This window comes from Rhineura floridana, chromosome 7 (assembly GCF_030035675.1).
Source record: "Rhineura floridana isolate rRhiFlo1 chromosome 7, rRhiFlo1.hap2, whole genome shotgun sequence".
Lineage (NCBI taxonomy): Eukaryota > Metazoa > Chordata > Lepidosauria > Squamata > Rhineuridae > Rhineura > Rhineura floridana.
The window spans coordinates 88196515-88214227 of NC_084486.1; the positions used below are offsets into that span (position 1 = coordinate 88196515).

Sequence of the window (17713 nt, forward strand, 5' to 3'; positions counted from 1 at the left end):
CCACCACTTTCCTGTACTTAGGATTGCTCTGTAAGCTGTCAGCACTGCCCAACGTCAGAACTTCCTGTTTTTGGAAAGTGTGGCTCTTGTAGACAATGGTAGAGTGCCTGGTGCTTAGCTCTTAACTGGGCCCTGCTTCAATGCAGCATTCATCATCCTTGCCATGTTCCACTATATCTCAGACAGAAAAGCATTCCAGCAGCCTAGATTCAGCGGGTGCAGTGCTTGCATGCCAGGTATTGCTGATGATGCTAAAATAGCTGTGCATAAGATGGGCATGACATAAATAATGAGCGATAGGGAACTGCATTACTAAGGTAGTTATTGCTCTGCACTTTTCAAACATTGCTAAGTTGTGCCATAAAAGAGCAATGCTTCCACCTAGTGCCAGTAATTGGTCTAACAGACGCAGAGTTGGTGTTCGAGGGAGTTAACATAGATTTTGTTTTGCTTTCATCACGCACACTCTTTCAAATAAGGAAGACCCTGTCTGCTGAAGCCTCCACTCCCAGTCATCCAGGTACATGGGAGCACAACCAAAGCCATGGGGTAGCATTACATAGCTGAGACCCAGTATACTTGCAAGCTTATAAGGGCCATCAGGCAAAGTTTAATTGTTCATGCACTTAGGTCCATAACTGCAGCTATTGTCATACACTGCAAAGCACTAACACTGAGGGGGAAAACCCAGAGGTTGTAGGGGGTCACATATAGGATATGAATCAGCAGTGCAATGGTGCAGCAAGAAGAGCGCTCCTGGACTGCATTGTATCTGAGTCAGCATATTCTTGGTTTGACAATGTTTAGTTGTGGGAGAGGAGACTTCTACTCATGGCTCTGGGCATTTATTTCTTTTATATGCTCTGCCTTCCATTTCTTCATGGTAAAATTTTGTTATTATCATTGTGTAAGATGCCTAATTTACATTACAGTATTTGCATAGCTTTTCATAGTGCAATAGTTTATCAGTACTAAGCAATGCTCTTCTCCTTGGAAAAATCCATCTACTACTGCTGCTGCTGCTGCACGCAACCCCCATTTATTTCAAGTTGAGTTTTGTGCAAGGTTCCAAGGCAAGCCACATTGAAATGAATGGATACTACTCAGCAGAAAATACCTGGGGAATAGCGCCCTGAGACTGCCCGCAGTCTCATTGCTGAAGGCCTCTCTCCCAGTATTGCCTTTGGTCAGCGACAGATGTCTTCCCCTCTCCACACACACAAAAGGTGAGAAAGATTACTACAAAAGAAGATTGGCTTTTCAGTCTTTTAAAAACTCTTTAATCTTTGAACATACATTTTCTAAGTGTACAGTCTGCAATGATTTTACAATCATTTCTTCATGTGAAAACAATCCATCATAGCTAGAGAGGAAAGTTAGTTATTGATTTTCCCTTATTGTGTTAACACACTTTGGCTCAGTTCCATCTGCCAATTAAAGTGGAGTATTTAGATATAAGCTGATTTATCCCCAGTGATTTCAATAGGATAGAAATGGATGAAAGCCAAGCGCTCTGGCTCAACTGATTCATGAATCAGGCTGCCCTGTGTATGAAACCCAACCGTGGCCCTGCCAGAGAGGACAGCTGGCTTCTGGCCACTTCCTAGCTGGATTTGCAGTCAGAATGCAGAGAGATGTTTGCAAGCAGCTGCTCTTTGCTAGTGAGAAATATGGCTCTTTTGGACTGGGGCTCAGTCAGGCATATCAGCTTTGGATAGGGAGCACAAAGGTCAGAAGACGTGAACAGCAGCGGACTCTCCTTTTCCCTTTGCTCAAGCTGTACTGGAACAACTTGGCCTTGTTTTTGAGCTTCCAGAGATGTCAAGGCTTTGAGCTGTTTCTTAAGGCAGTTTGTTCAGTGTTTGGAGCCACAGTAGCAGAATGACCGTGTTTTAAAATGTTGAGGAACAGAAGCCAAGATGCCCTGCACAAGCCAGGTTCAGCAGCATGGGCAAGGCTTTCAAAAGAAACACTGATGCTACAGGGCATTCAAAGGAAGCCACCAACCCAGTGGATCCTTATGCTACTGACATATGCAGCCCAAGAGAGAGCTATTACCCAGGATCCGGCCTCACCCAGGACTCTAAACTTTGCTCCTCTTCCCCTAGCAAGGATCACAGGCTCCATCCCCAACCAGCCCAAGGAGGAAGGCAGCGGAAACTAGAGCCTTTGCAAAAAACAACTGCTCCAGGTTGAATAGGAGCATTCATGAGGAGTGTACTAGCTGAGTTCTAAAGCTGGGGATGGGACTGGTAACAAGAGCATGGCAAACGTGCTCGTGACATGCTTGAGTCCATCTGCAAGAGAACTGCCCATCTCGTGCTCCATGATCATGTCACACCAGGAGCCACAAGCCTCAAGGATGGCAAGCCTGGAGAGTTATCTCTTGAACTCGGCCCAGAGTTAGCGCATCAGAGAGTTGCTTCCAGGTGCTTGCCTCCCAATTGGGAGAATGCTTAGGTGGAAAACTGGTGAAGTCCCTTTTCCTGAGCCAGAGCAGCTAAATGGTCCTACCAGGGATGTCACAGGTCCTTGAAATCCTCCAGAGCCATTCTCGCAGCATTGCGCCCCACTGCTCCCATGACACCTCCTCCTGAGAAGACAATGCAGATATTGGAGGAACAGAGTAAACAGCTGAGCTGGACACACAGCCAGAAGGCAAAACGGAAGAGCTCTTGGAGGCATGTGCCACTACTAGACGGGCTTTTCCTCTCTCCCCCTTGAATCTGAGCCCAGTCTCACCACTTGCAGGGCAGGAATGGAAAAGGAATAAAATTTCCCTTTCTTAGCCAGGAGGAGGTTGAAAGCAAAGCAGGGGATGCTTCTGTTTATCCTTCCAGCCCTCATCACCACAACGTACACCCCAAAGCTCTGCTTATTCTGGGGAGACCCAAGTTAAAGCCAACTTAAGGCTAAATTAGGCAATACATAAAATGTGTGGTTGCACCTCACAAGGATGTTGAATTTTGTTTGTTTTTATTTAAATAGCAGCTACAGGGGGACAGGAATGGTGGTGCACCTGGACTGGGGTCAGAGAGGGAATTAATCCTTTCCCCCTGGACTGGACTGACAAGGAAAATCCCCTCTGGCTCCTATTTCCTCTTGAGGTGAATAACTGCCTTGGGGAGGAAGGATTTTCATTGGCACTAGAGCAAAGGGGGAAGGGTTTGCAGACCTCCCCTCACAGTGTAACTGTTTACAACAGGGATAAGGAACTTCTTTCAGCCAGAAGACCAAATTTTAATGGGGCCAAACTTCTGAGGGCCACATGCCAAAGGTGGGTGGGGCCAAAGGCTGAAGTGGGTGGAGCAAAAGCCGAAACAAAAACATAAAGAAATACACGTTAAAATAAAACAAAACAGGCAGACACAAACACAAGCAGGCAGATATCGCTCTGCCTGATATTTAAGAGTAAAAAACAGCACTTTCCCCTGCACCCACCCCATTGCTGGGGTATTTGTGATCCAGGGCTGTGTACTCCTTGGGCAAGGAAAATTTTTTGGGGGGAGAGGCCTTCTGCTCCTCTTTCCAGAAGCAGAGGCAGAGCCTGTGACCCTGCTCCAGAGATACCTTTAGAAGAGCAGGGGTAACTCCTTCCTCAGCATTGCTTCATCCAAAGTCCTGTCCTTTCAGGAACCCAGTCAGGCTCCCCGCTATCTTCCCCGCTCCTCTCCAAAACTCCCTTCCCATCAAGGCCAGGGCCTCTCCCTTGTTGCAGCAGCAGCAGCAACCCCCATCTAGCCTCATGCTGCCCCTCCCAGAGACATACCAGGATGTGCGCCACTTCCACAGAGGTACAGGCCTTGGATTGGAGATCGGTAGCTAGAGTAGGAAGGCACTGGCCGGGCAAAATACAGCTGGTCTAAAGACATTGCTCCGTGAAATATATTCTGAAAACAACAGAAGCAATATCAGACGAGATAGCTCCGAAGAGGCACAGTCCCATCTCCACTTCCCGAGACAAAGGGAATCATGGAGTAGGGGCTGGGAGACTGAAGGCAGGGGGCAAACTACAGGCATGCAATTCGTTTGCAACATCTAAGTTTCAAGGCATGGCAACTTGTTAGCTTACCACATAGGGCAGTTTCACAAGACCACTTTACTGCGAGCACAGGGGTAGGGAAGAGAAGTTTAAAAAACCAGTCCTCCTCCTCTCAGCCCTGTCTTGGCTGAGCTAAGCTAGGCAGGAGATCAAGACAAAGGGATCTTTGGATAGAGATTCTTAGCAAATACATACCCCGCCAGGTAGGCCAAAGATCCGCTCCAGGTCCGGAGGTGTTAGAACATCCCTGCCAATGACGGAGGCCTTGAACCCAGGTGCGTAGGCTTCAACACAATCAAATACTACGAGGGGAAACAGATGTCATGTGCCACTCAGGAAATAATGAGACTTGCCACTTGGTTCAAGGTAGGTTAAATTTCCAGGATGCTCCTAACATCTGGCTTTCAGACAGATATTAAACTGGAATTTAAACATTCAAGAGCCATGGAGACTTAAAACATGGGTTTTCCCCCCTCACTTTTTATTTTAATTTTTTTTATTCCTTGTTAAATTGCTACAATTAAACGACACACACACACGCATGCGTGTGCCATGGTTATATCCCTTCTCAGCTGGCCCTGGGCTTCAGCTCCTCCCCTATACCACACAGACTCGCAGAAGGGCAATCAGCTAGCTAGGGCCTGCATCTGGATCCACAGAAGCCTGCACAAGGCGGTTTTAAGCAGGAATTCTCTTTAAAAAGCGTTGGGGAATTGACAGGTATGCAAAGAGGATTCCTCTTCCCATAAGGTAGAAGGATTTGTAAATGAAATGGAAAATGTCCTGCTGTGGACGGGGCTGGTGGGAAGGCCTCCCCTTTCCTTAGGCAGTGCAAGACCACCATTACTTCTGTCAGTCCTTGGTCAAGTGGCTGTACCTCGGTCAGCGTAGTCATCACGCTCACATTTATTCCACTGCTTCCCTCCAGCCAGTTTGTAGGGGGTGTACTGAGTGAAGAGAGAGACCACATGGCAGCCTGGTGGAGCCAGTGTGGGGTCCAGGGCAGATGGAATGCACAGTTCAATCATGGGCCTGAAATGGCAGAGAGAGAGAGAGAAGGGGGGGGCTACATTGTAATCCTCAGTGTCGATGGCCCAGAAGAACCTCAGTGCAGCTGCTCCAGTCCTGCTGAATTTAAATCTAACACCAGCAGTGCTTTAGGCACTGAATCTACTCTGACGATGGTCTCGCAGCATCCTGTAATGCAGAGATGGGGAACCTACGTCCCTCCAGATGTTGCAGGACTTCAACTCTCATCATTCCTGACCATTGGCCATGCTGGCTGGGAATGACGAGGAGTCCAACAATATCTGGAGGGCCACAAGTCCTCCATCACTGTTGTAGCAGAAGGGTACCTAAAGAGGACACTTACAACTAGGAGAGAAGATGGCCACAAGCCTCGGAATACCCTTTTTAAAAGACCCAAAGCATGTACAGCAGTAACATGACAGTACAATGTTACACTGCTTACTTGTTAGGTACCGATCTTGCAAAAAAGTTACTGTGCAATAGTTACTCCCATAAAACCAACATTTTAAAATAGTGGTAAACATTAAGAAGGGAATCCTATATTTCAGATACAGATGCAGTCCAGTTCCTGGAGTGTTGAACCTGGCTCTACCTATACTGTTGTTAAAAACATAATGCTGAAAGCCTAAGGATGCAACTCTACAGTCATATTATTTATTTATTAAACTTCTATCCCACCCTTTCTCCCAGGAGGAGCCCGGGGCAGTAAACAAAGGACAAAACACGAAACATCTCAAAAACATCTTAAAACATCTCAAAAATATTTTAAAAATAAAACATCTTTAAAAGATCTTTTAAAAAATCTTTAAACTCTTAAAAAGCAATTCCAAAACAGATGCAAACTGGGATAAGGTCTCTACTTAAAAGGCTTGCTGAAAGAGGAAGGTCTTCAGTAGGTGCCGAAAAGATATCAGAGATGGTGCCTGTAGGTGTCACAACACTCAAGGTCTGTTTCCTGTGTTGTGTGGAGTGGACCTCCTGACAAGATGGTATCTGCAGGAGGCCCTCACCTGCAGAGCACAGCGATTGACTAGGTATAAAAGGGGTAAGATGATCTTTCAGGTATCCTGGTCCCAAGCTGTATAGAGCTTTGTACACTAAAACCAGCACACTGAACATGGCCCAGCAGCTAATGGGCAGCCAGTGCGATTTTTTCAGCAGTGCGGTAACATGTTGGTGCTATCCTGCCCCAGTGAGCAATCACACTGTCGCATTTGGCACCAGCTGGAACTTCTGGACCAACCTCAGGTGTAGCCCCACATAGAGCACATTACAGTAATCCAGCCTGGAGGTTACCAGTGCATGGACAACTGTGGTCAGGCTATTCCAGTCCAGAAAAGGCCACAGCTGCCTTACCAGCTGAAGCTGGTAAAAGGGTCTCCCAGCCACTGAGGTCATCTGGGCCTCTAGTGACAAAGATGGATTCGGGAGCACCCCCGGACTACGAACCTGCTCTTTCAGAGGAAGTACAACCCCATTCAAAGTAGGCAATTGACTTATTATCCAGACCAAAGAACCACCTATCCATGGCTAGGATTCTGAGTCAGCTTACTGGCCCTCATCTAGCCCACCACCAAGTTCAGGCACTGGTCCAGGCCAGGGCTTGCATGGCCTCTCCCAGTTCAGATGTTACAGAGAAACAGAGCTGGGTATCATCAACATACTGGTGACACTTCACCCCAAATCTCATGAGAACCGCTCCCAAGAGCTTCATATAGATGTTAAACAGCAATGGGGACAAGATGGTACACTGAGGCACCCACAGCACAACTTCCTGGTTGCCAAAAGATAATCACTCATTGCAATTCTCTGAAACCTACCCTGGAAATAGGATCAGAACTACTGTAAAACAGTGCTTTTGACACCCATCTCACATATACTTGGGAGTAAGTCAAACTGAGCTCTGTGGAACTTACCTCTAAATAAACAAGCACAGAATTTGGCCATTGATTTCCTTGCTGTGCAATGGACATTGTAAGAGATTAAGTGTCAAGGTGAATTACAAGAGGGACTGTAAATTACATTGTGCTCTTAAAGGGCGGAATAAATGATAACAATAAAAATGAGACTGGGGAGGGGGCAGTGCAGCAGACACTTGCAGAGCCCTTTGCTATTTCAGAGAACTAGCATCAGAAGATGGAGCACAATTGTTGCAAATAGCCAGCAATGCAGGAGGTGCATCTAAATGAGTGTATGCACTACACTCATCCCAGGGGCAAAAGACTGGAAGACCCTCCAATGTCCAGAATAGCCAATTGTGTTTGTAGGAAACAGAATTTCCCAAAGCACACTCAGAATTATAAATACACCAGAGAAGAACTTGACAATATGTTTTGCTAGAAGATGAGTCTTATCTCATTAGACCAGGACAGTATCATGGTAAGGTCTTGAGACTAGAAACTATGCCGAAAGGAGGCTTGTGTTAGCAGCGTGGGTCTCTGTACTGGTCAGTGCTCCTCTGCTTTTTTGCATGTTCCCTCCCTTTTTAATGCCGGCAATAGCGAGGGAAACAAATCTGTACACTTCTGATTTGTGAACCAGTGCAGTGTCAGGAAATAAAACATCCAGGCCCGTCACTTATGGGTACTGCCAGGGAGAGGGCTTTAAAGCTACAGAAAAGCAGCTAAGCAGAACCAAGAGGAATATGTTCTATGCGCAGCTGTTTTAGATGGACATGAGATAAAAGCCCCCATGCCTCCATTTGAAGCACATACTTTCCATTAGCTGTTCTCCCGCCTTGGCTAGGATGGGACAGTTTCTATCTAAAGCATTTTCTATTGTGCCCACCTGTGCTAACTATTCTTTACGGGGTTTTATATTTCCAGTCGTACCTGGTCGATGGCCTCCCCTGGCAGGCATCCTCAAAGGCCCAGTGCAAGATATGCATGTCCTCACAGTTCAGGTGGATGGAGCACTGATGATGGGGTGAGGGGGAGCCGTCACTGGTGTTTGGAGCTGCTAGGAAAACGGGCAACCGATCAACAGCCACTGCGGACATAAGCAGCAGAGGGTGAGGCCACCAAACAGAGGCACTGTGGTGGCCTGAACCCTGAGTGCTGGGGCCCAAATCTCTTGCCCCTTTCTTTAATACTTTCCCCAGCTGTCCTGTAAGCACACTGCAAAGTACAGTGTCAGTGAGACTCCAGCCATTCTCTGTCTTAATTTGTCCAGAGGCACCCTAAACATCAGGGGTGAGGAGCCTTTTTCAGCCCAGGGGCCACATTTCTTGCTAGGCAACCTTCCAGGGGCCACATGCTAATGGTGGACAGGGCCAGAGGCAAAAGTGGGCACAGCAATTATTATAAATGCTACCTTTGTAGTGTAGGCTAGTTTCTACAATCAGACACTCCTCTCTCTAGCCTCCATGCAGGCAGGCAAGCAGCATTATCAGAGTTCAGGGACACTTTCCAGCCAGGCCAAAACTCTCAAGCCGGGTGTGAAGTAAGGATGGGGAGGGGTGTGGCCTCAGGCAAGAGGGGTGGCTGGGGAGGGGGTGTGTGGCCTGGGGAGAATCCCAAAGGCCAGATAGAGAGGCCTTGCATCCTGGGCATGTGCCCCAAGTTTTGAACATACATAGCAATGACCCTGCCACCACATAAAGCACAGTCCAATCCTCCTTCATGTCAAGATCTGCTGCCTTTGCGGGGAGGGGCATTTTTCGGCACAGCTCATCTAATATATCAGGATGCATATGGGTGCTGCTGCACAAATTCAGTGTTATTTTATAGCCAAGTGGTTTGTGGATTTATTAGCAGCATCTGCAGAAAAATCAGAAAGAGCAGGCAGGCACGCAAGAAGGTACATATGTGCCTCAGCTCTTGCTGGATACACACCCCACCACCACCATTAGCAAGGAAGCAGGAGGAGTGGAGGAAAAGAAGAACTTGCTTTGCATCACTTCGCTGATTATTAGACGTTTTATAAGAAAGTAGCATAAATGTGCATGGGAAGGGGACAGGGAGCAGTGTGAAAGGAGGAGCCTCGGGCTCTTATGAAAGAAAAAAGAGGAACCCATGAACCTTGTCTCCCCCTCTTCTCTCAGTGAGCTGCTTGGGATTGCACTTACAGAACTGGCTCCTTGAAATCTGTTTTAGTAATCATCCATTAGTAGTGTTACTGCTCCCTCTGGTGGCCACACATGATGAGATTCACTGGCAAGGTCCACGTTTGCATCTATTGCCTTTGGACCAGCTGTTACAAAGCTTCCAATCACTTCCTAGTACAAACGCTCATGCTTTCCTTGATCAACGAACTAAAGCAACAGCACAAAACAGCTGGCTGTTTTAAGTAAGTCAGGGTGGATGGGTGCACACAGTACCTTCTTCATCCATATGGAGGCTCTTCCTCACAGGACTGTAGAAACAGATGGACCATCAGGAGCCTTTGCACGTAAGCAACTGAGTCATGTGCCTCCAAAAATACTCACCGTTGATCTTGGTGACCGAAGAACGTGTGTCAAACTGTGAAATTCTCTGAACAAACTCCAGGGGCAGTTGCTCCTAAAGAGAAGGGTCAAAAGCACAGAATGAATCCCTGGAAAAGTCTGTATATGGGTGGGTGTGTATACACAAAGTTCACCTGAGGGGTCAATTCCAGAAAAGTGAGCTGAGGAGATGCATTGGACAGCACCAGGTGGCTCTTCACTTCAGTTCCATCCTGGAGGCAAACACCTTGCGCCTTCCCATTGGAACTCAGAAGAATCTGGGCAACAGCCTGTGAAGTTGAGAAAAGGGAGTGCTAAACAAGGACGGCTTCTTCTTATAGCTAGTAAAAATGTGCCCCTGGAATAAAAGGTCATTCCCACCTACCCCATTTCAACAAGACACCGGTGGTGGTAGGTAGGACCCTGGTGTCAGCCTCTCCCCCTTCCACAAGAGAAACCCAGTGACATCAACAGCTGGGGGCATGGTCAGCAGAGCTACAGTGAGAGGATGTTATTTGCCTTTGTCTTGTGGTGCAAGCGAACCTTAAGTGTCCCATTTACACCAAGCAATCACACTTACTGTTTCAGGATAAGCACCAGAAAGTCTTGAAAGACTAATACATTTATTATGGCATCTGCTTTCATAGACTAGAGTCTGCCAAATGACAGTTCATCAAGATGTTCAGCTCTATTCATTTGGGACTAAACAGAAACAATGATTTTCTGTCCCACTACAAATGTTAATTAGCTCAGCATTACCGAGTTGATGGTTTTGTCACCTATCACTGTTGTTGTAAAGGGACACTGTACTTATTTTGCATGCATTCTAGCTATAATTGAATTGCCACTGTCTCTGCTTTTTGTATTTGATTTCCCTTTGACCTCATTGCTTTCAATACCTTCCCCTCCATTTATATACGTACCTGGACCTGAGGATTACATTTCATGCATCTGATGAAGTAGATTCTAGTTAGAAAAACATATGCCACAATAAACTTGTTCATCTTTAAGGTGCACAAGACTCTTAGTGGTTTTTGCTATAACACAGACTAAGAGAGCTACCCCTCTGGAGACTTCTCCAGGATAGCTTCTTTCCCCCATGCAACCCCTACATACCAGCATCCCTTCCCCTGCAGCCCTTTCCAGTCATAATCAAGCATGGCATTCCTCACATCAAACTGTCTGTCCTTCATAACATCTACTCACCTTCTCTGTGAAGATCTCAGCCCCGAGCATAGTTGCAGCACTGGCCAAGGCCTGGGAAAGTGCACCCATGCCACCTGTCACGTAGCCCCAAGCCCCCTGCCGCCCCTCTAGCTCACCCATCACATGATGCAGCAGCACATACCTACAAGAAAGATCAAGGGTTAGAGTTGCCATTGCCAGGGCTTAGAGCTCCCAGTGTATGGTGAACGCTGCAGCATCTGTAGGGCAGAGGCTGGCCAGGAGTGCCCAGGCAGGTTTGGCCCCGTCTCAGCCTTCTTCATCTCCTACCTATATTCATTTAAGTAGGGCTCTGTTATAATGCATGACACTTTCCTCCTGTTAAACACACACTGTTATTAATGATTTTATTTATTACAGTATTTAATGAACCACGTGTTCAGTCACAAAGGACCAACAAAAATATTTAAATCAATATAAAAACATGATGCTCTTATGTTTGGTATAACTCCTTAACAATCTCTGCTAGTGTCAAGCAATGTTCATGTGTAAATCTGATGCCTCTAGATCAGGGAACCTGTGGCTTTCCAGATGTTGCTGGACCACAGTCCCCATCATGCCTGGCCACTGACCATGCTGACTGGGACTGATGGGAACTAGTGTCCAACAATATCTGGAGGTTCACAGCTTCCCCACTTCTGCTGTAGATTCTCATATAAGGAACAGAGTTTGGGGCCAAACATGAAGGGGGAATGGACAGGTTAAGCATGGAGGCAGGAGGGGCAAGTTAGAGAATGGCAACAAGAATGAAGGGCTTTGCACACCTAACCAGGTCCTTACCCGCTACCTGGTGTGTGGGGACCAGCCATGGCACCAATCACTGCATCTGTTGCCAATGTCGCTTTCAAGGGCTCTGACTCAAACCAAAAATCCAAGATCTGCAACAAAATGAATGAAGAACAGGATCTGTATGGAACCCCTGAAGAAACCTTCCTCTTCATTGCCCCCTTCCTCAAACTCACAGGAACAGCAGCACAGGCATCTAACCTGACTGTGAGGCTCTGTTCACAGTTCAAATGAACAGTTTTCCAGAATGCATTTGAGAGCAGCTGCTCTTGCGGAGATAGGAGGGCAGTTCAGTGCTACAGAAGCACAGGGAATGAGGTTGCAGAAAGAGCAGAAACCATTCTGATGAGCAGGAGGGTTGGTGGCATTTTGAATGCCCCATGCAGTGCCACTCACCTTGGAAATGGGGGATGTGAGGATCTGATAATATTGGGGAAGATCTTTCCCCAGAACAAAGCCTGTTAAGAAGAAAACAGGTGTCAGGTGTGGCTCAAACATCGATCAAGAAATGAAAATGCTCCTGTTAGCCATCCCAGGCCACCACCGCCTCTGCCGGAAATGCAGACAGCCCTTGGTGAAAGGTTTAACCAGGTGAGCATCTTTTCTTCCCCCATCCAGGCAAGCTGCTGAGCCCAGGCAGAGGAGACAGACAGCATCAGAGCATAAGATGAGCCCTGCTGGATCAAGCTAATGGTCCGTCTAATCCAGCATCCTGTTTCCCACAATGGCCAACCAGCTACCTCCGAGTAGGCCATGAACAGGATGTGAAGACAGTAGTTATCTCCCATTGGAGGTTGTTCAGGTTCATAATCTGTTCTGAGAGCAACAAGGCACTAATGGTGAGATAGACAAAGGGTAGGGATGAGAATCCTGGTGTTCTCCAGACATTTTTTGAACTCCAGTTCCCATCAGTCCCAGCCAGCATGGCCAATGCTCAGGGATGATGGGAGTTGTAGTTCAATAACCTCTGGAGGTCCACAGGTTCCCCATCACAGGTGTACAGAATGAAACCTCATATACTGAGACTGACACATACTCTATACTTTGGGTCCCCAATGTGGTGCCCATGGGCACCTTGGTGCCCTCAGACACCCCCTTTGGACCCACTAAGTTCCCTGCTGCTCTCAATTTTCTTTTTTTAAAAATGAGGGTTTTTTCTGCTTGTTTGGTTAGGGGATGCTTGGTTTTTTTAGGGGATTGCCTCCTTTTTTGCCTATGTTTTATTTGCTTTGGGAGATGTATTATTACACATGTGGGGTGAGTATGGTTGTTAGTTCTGAGAATAGCCAGTTTTTCTACTGTGAAATTGGTATTTTGTGTGGCCCGCAAAAACTTTTTACACGTCTAAATGTGTCCCCATGCCCAAAACATTGGGTATCTCAGCCTACATAGTTAGGATGGAGGCTCAAACACAAACACACAGTCTATACACAATAGCCACTGAACAGAGATCTGGTGGATAAATATTCATCTTGATTTAAGGCCAGCCTGATCCCCATAATGTTGGTCTAGCCCTCCTCCTTACCTGCACGGAGCAGAGCCTGCAGGCCTTTTAAGGCTCCGAGCTTTTGAAGCAGGGAGCCCTGACTGAACACAGCCATGTCCACAGGGCAGGTATCAAGCAGAGGGTCTATGGCTGACACCAAGCGGCTCATGAACTCCTCATACTTGGGAAAGGCCTACAAAGGAAATGGAAAGAAAAAGCTGCTGCATGGTAATATGTCAGGCTTAATCCCAGGACAGCAACCTCCATTTGTGGAAGGATCTTTTTCTCACAGCCCCCATAAGTCTTTGGGCCCAGTGTCCTGTGCCACATGGCTCCTAGTCATTCAGCCATCTCACCAGGCCCAGTGCTACCATTAGGCCATGTATGGGTAGACATCAGCCCCAGCAAGCATAGCCAATGGCCAGGGATGATGTAGTTCAGCAACACCTGGAGAGTTAAAGGTTACCCATACCTGTATTAGACAGAATGAAGCAGCTGTCTCAAGCAGATGATTTGGGGGGCCATGAAAGGGCAGCAAACTATGCGTATTTTACTTTATTATTGTTGTGTTTTTATTGCCAGAGAGAGGCACTTTAGGGATTTTCTATCTCCAATGCCAAAATAACTTGCCCAGGATTTAGCGCTAAGTACCTTGACTGAGGCAGAGACTGCTATTTGCCATCCCACCTAAGGCAACAAAATGTCTTGAGCCAACCCTGCCTCTTGCCCCTCTGTATCCAAGGACATTTTCCCAATTTCTCCACAATACCTGGGCATCCTTTACAGAGAACTGGGCAATCTGGTTCTGTGTGTCGGCCATACTGTTGCCCAGCAGAAGCGAGCGGGGGAATTTTCCGCCTTGACCATCCTCCAGCAATGGAGTAAAGGAATATGGGTCACGTGGAAGCACTTTTAAGCCATGTCTCTGAAAGACAAAAGACAACATGGCCTCTAGGCCTGAACACAGAACATGCTGAACTATCACACACATGCAGCGAGGCAGACTTGTATATAAAACCCTGGATCTTTGGATTCAAGGGGAAACTTATCTGTCACAGGCCCACGGGCCTTGCCAAAACCATTAAGTGCACATTGGACTTAGAATGACCTTGTTCTAGAATTCAGAGAAAAATCTCTCTTCACACCATTCAGAATGTTATAAAATGTGCCATCATCCAACCCAGGCTGCAATCCTAAGCACACTTACCTAGGAGTAAGCATTAAACACAGCAGGACTTGCTTCTGAACAAACATGTATAGGCTAGCGCTGCATGTCATTCCCCCTACTAAATCAAAGAAAAACCTCACCTTCTCATCTTAAACCTATTACTGGACAGTCTTTAGATTTTAAGAATCTGCCTCATTGACAAATGAGATACCAGGATCCAAGGATGGAAGAGGACTGTTCCAGCCAGTACAAATGGGGTGGCACAGGCACTCAAGTTGGAACGTGCAGGAATCTAGTAGCCTAGTCATCCAAGCAGGTAGCTAAGCCTGAACTTCCTGGTTTGAAACTGCTGGCTAAATATTAAAAAGAAAAAGCACAGTGAAAAAATACTGGTGTGGTCTCTATTACATGTTAACTTCGGAGAACTGGAAAGAGACGAGGCACGTTCAACAAATCAGAACTTTTTTCGGGAGCGGAAGAGGGATAAGATTCGGCAAGGGCTTAGTTTCACATGTACAAGAAGAGCAAGCAAATTTGCTAGAAATCAGGTGAGGCCCCAGCAGTTCTCACTGCTCAACCCCCAGGATACAGCTCATACCTTCAAGTCCAGTTCTGAGTAAATCTGGGGTCTCAGCAGACTGAGCAGGTAGGAGGCTCTTGAAAAGCGAAACCCTGCAGAACAGTAGGTGTCAGGTGCATTGAGAAGTGGAGACCACATGCCACTTGGAGTGGGGAGGGGGCAGCACAGCTCTCACCTGGGATGATCTCCTCAGTGACTGCAGCACCCCCCACAATGTGTCGTCTCTCCAGCACAGCCGTCTTCAAACCCCCTTTTTGCAGGTAAGCTGCCTGTGGATGCAGCGAGTGTCAGATGGTCGGCCCTGAACAAGCCCCAGCGGTTCAGCCCTTTCTGGGGGTTGCTCTTGCAGAACACAACGACCACAAGGTAGGGCACTGCTCCCCCCTGAAGATGGTCTTCCCCAAGTGACAAGCCTAGTACGGGCTGGCAACCCTGTCCCTCCAAGGCAACCCCTTCCAAGAGGGACAAAGGGCTCCTCGATGCCACATCCCCGTGGCAATCCTCCATACTCACAGCCACTAGCCCGTTGTGTCCTGCAAAGAGACAAGTACAGGATGATTAGCGGCTTTGCATTTGGCCACCTTCCTGCCCCCAGAGTTTAACCTAACATGCAGCTAGACACATTTTTTGCAGAATCAACAAAAAAAAACTGTACATTGTGAAATAATTTTTTGTGCATTTAGCACATGGAATTTAAGATGGAGCTAGATCATTTCTAAACAAGAAATAGATGAGAAAACAGAAAAGAAAGAAAATAATATTGGTTCCTTTCAAATCTTCATAACCCTTATATGACTAAGTGCTTTTTTGGTAAAAAAAAAAACTGATAAAAGTACTGTGGGTGCCAGCACTAAATGGCTGGCACTGGCAGCAAAAAAGAGGTACTGGTATTCCATACTGATGAGTACTGTCACACAAAAAGCCCTGCTAATAGTATAGTACAATATGAGACAAATTACGTGACTATTGTGGGAGCAGAGAATGCGCTGTCTGCTTGTGCAGTAGGAAAAAAAGATTAGTATAAATCCTGCCCCATGGGTAACTTAGTCCCATTGATGTGGCCACAAGACACATAAAAATAAGCTTGTTTAAGGTGTTGTATTGTTCTTCTTGGGGGGAAAGCTGCCCCACAGCCTGATTTTAGACATGTTTACTAGGGAAGTCCGTCCCACTCAGTTCAATGGAGCTTCCTCTCAAGTAGACGGTCAATGCGTTCCTATCCCTGTCACCCTCTCTCCATCTTAAAGCTTCCTCCCTTTGCGTGGCACCATTCAGCCAGGCTCTTCTGCTCTTTGCTAGTCGAATACAGTTTCTCACCACCTACTTGCAGCAGGCCAAACAACTCCGAGTCCTGCTGCAGCAAAGTTTGCCCTGATTTCCCTCGTGGCCATTTCCCTGACAGCGCTGACACCGGCACCGCGCATCTGGCTTGGGCACGGGATGATCTCCATGGCTCTGCCCACCTCGCCCCGGGCCCTCGCCTCGACGCCTGAGACACCTCACCTGCCCCTATCACGACGGCGTCGTACTCCCGCTTCAGGGAGGCACCAGCCCCCGCGTGGGATGCTCTGCGGCCCCCCAAGATCATCAGGGGAGCGGCGCCAGCTGTGACCAGCCACCGACCGTGCCTGGTGGTGGCTGCCATCTTACAGCGGACTTTGCATTTCGGCTGGCGCGAGTTTCAATAGCGTCCCAGGGAGAGGGGACGTGGGGCGGGGACCGTGAGCTTCCGAGGAAGGAGGGGCCGAGCGCAAAAGGGAGGGCAGAGGGAGCGTATGGCGAAGGCAAAAGAAAACTGGAAAGGAAGGAGGGAGCGGGACAGAATTAATGTTTTTAATTGTTGTAAACCACCCAGAGAGCTTCGGCTATGGGGCGGTATACAAATGCAATAAATAAATAAATAAATCCCGAGCTGTGACGTGTCACTGCAAAGCAGTTCCTCCACTACGTAGGAGGAGAAAAGCTGCTGGAAAGAGAAGCGTCCTCTTAGCTTGAGTGAGGCAGCAAGCTAAAGAATGTGGGGCCAAGGCTGTGATAGATGCTGGTTAGGGGCTGCTGCTGTGTGGGACCAAACTAACCAATCACAGCAGATGCAAGCGCCCGGTTTGTGGCTCCGGGCAAGCTTGTCTTTATCAAGAATTTGTTGTCAACGTCAATGATTAGCTTGAAACTTGTGAAAGACTAACTTGGTGCTCACTGAGTTGGTAAATCTGGGCCTGGACTCCCTGGCACCAAGTGGCGACTGGAAGGATCAAATGTTCCTCCAAACCAGGGGTGTAAAACCAGGAGTGTAGTCATGTGGAGTTGCAGGGGATCCTAGGTCCTTATGTGTGAGCCAATCAGCATGAAAGAGGAGGCTGTGTTTTAGCCACTGAGAAGAGTCCTTGTCCTTTTGTGCTGATTGGAGTCAGCCAGCGTTAAAGGAGATGAGTTAGCCACTGAGAAGACTCTTCTCAGTAGCTAACACACAGCCTCTCCTTTCATGTTGATTGGCTGCTAGGGACGTGTGTTGTAATGGAGTATGGACTTGCAAGATGACATGGAGAGCAAGAGAGATGAGGGAAAGTTGGAAAGGAGGCGTGGCTGTGAAGGGATGTGGTGTGACTATCATGAAGGGGCCCTGCTCTTCTGATTTTGCTACTACATTACTGCCGAACATGGGGGGGGGAATCTACCTACAAAGAAAATATCTCAGAGAGAAAGCTACACATCTAGAATGGGCTGCCTTGGCTTAGCCATAGCCCTTCTGAATGGTACCTAGAATTCTGTGTTCATTGGTTTGTAGGTATGGAAGAGCAGTCAATCAGTCTTAACAGTGCTAGCCTATCCATGTTTACTCAATAGTAAGTCCCACTGTAACCAGGCATGCTTACTCCCTTCCAAAGAGCCAGTGCGGAGTAGCGGTGACAGTGTTGGACTAAGACCTGGGATACAAGAGTTCAAATCCCCACTCAGCCATGAAGCTCACTAAATGA

At 47.4% G+C, this 17713-nt stretch overlaps 1 protein-coding gene across 2 annotated transcripts; it reads right to left on the bottom strand.

Moving 5' to 3' along the window:
* Positions 1 to 1257: 1257 nt before the first annotated feature.
* PYROXD2 (pyridine nucleotide-disulphide oxidoreductase domain 2) lies at positions 1258 to 16711 on the bottom strand. 2 transcript variants are annotated; one of them, XM_061636310.1, is made up of 16 exons: positions 16242 to 16711; positions 15252 to 15271; positions 14914 to 15007; positions 14757 to 14830; positions 13760 to 13915; positions 13030 to 13183; positions 11901 to 11962; positions 11499 to 11596; positions 10701 to 10842; positions 9650 to 9784; positions 9498 to 9570; positions 7903 to 8026; positions 4920 to 5074; positions 4238 to 4344; positions 3770 to 3890; positions 1258 to 2593 (listed from the first exon to the last, which is right to left on the bottom strand). In XM_061636310.1, exons 1-16 carry the CDS (start codon positions 16381 to 16383, stop codon positions 2523 to 2525), a joined length of 1728 nt encoding a protein of 575 aa, XP_061492294.1. In that variant the 5' UTR covers positions 16384 to 16711; the 3' UTR covers positions 1258 to 2522. The 2 variants fall into 2 exon arrangements, with proteins under 2 accessions (XP_061492294.1, XP_061492293.1); XM_061636309.1 differs by having other exon boundaries at positions 7903 to 8059; positions 16242 to 16710.
* Between the last annotated feature and the right edge of the window lie 1002 nt (positions 16712 to 17713).

Bases quoted from the DNA above. Each gene is read 5' to 3' on its own strand.
- PYROXD2 (XM_061636309.1), bottom strand. From the start codon at position 16,383: ATGGCAGCCACCACCAGGCACGGTCGGTGGCTGGTCACAGCTGGCGCC. The intron at 11,597-11,900 runs GTGAGTGGCACT...ATTTTGTTGCAG, and splicing joins TCACATCCCCCATTTCCAAG to ATCTTGGATTTTTGGTTTGA. The intron at 8,060-9,497 runs GTGAGTATTTTT...TTATGTCCGCAG, and splicing joins TTCGGTCACCAAGATCAACG to TGGCTGTTGATCGGTTGCCC.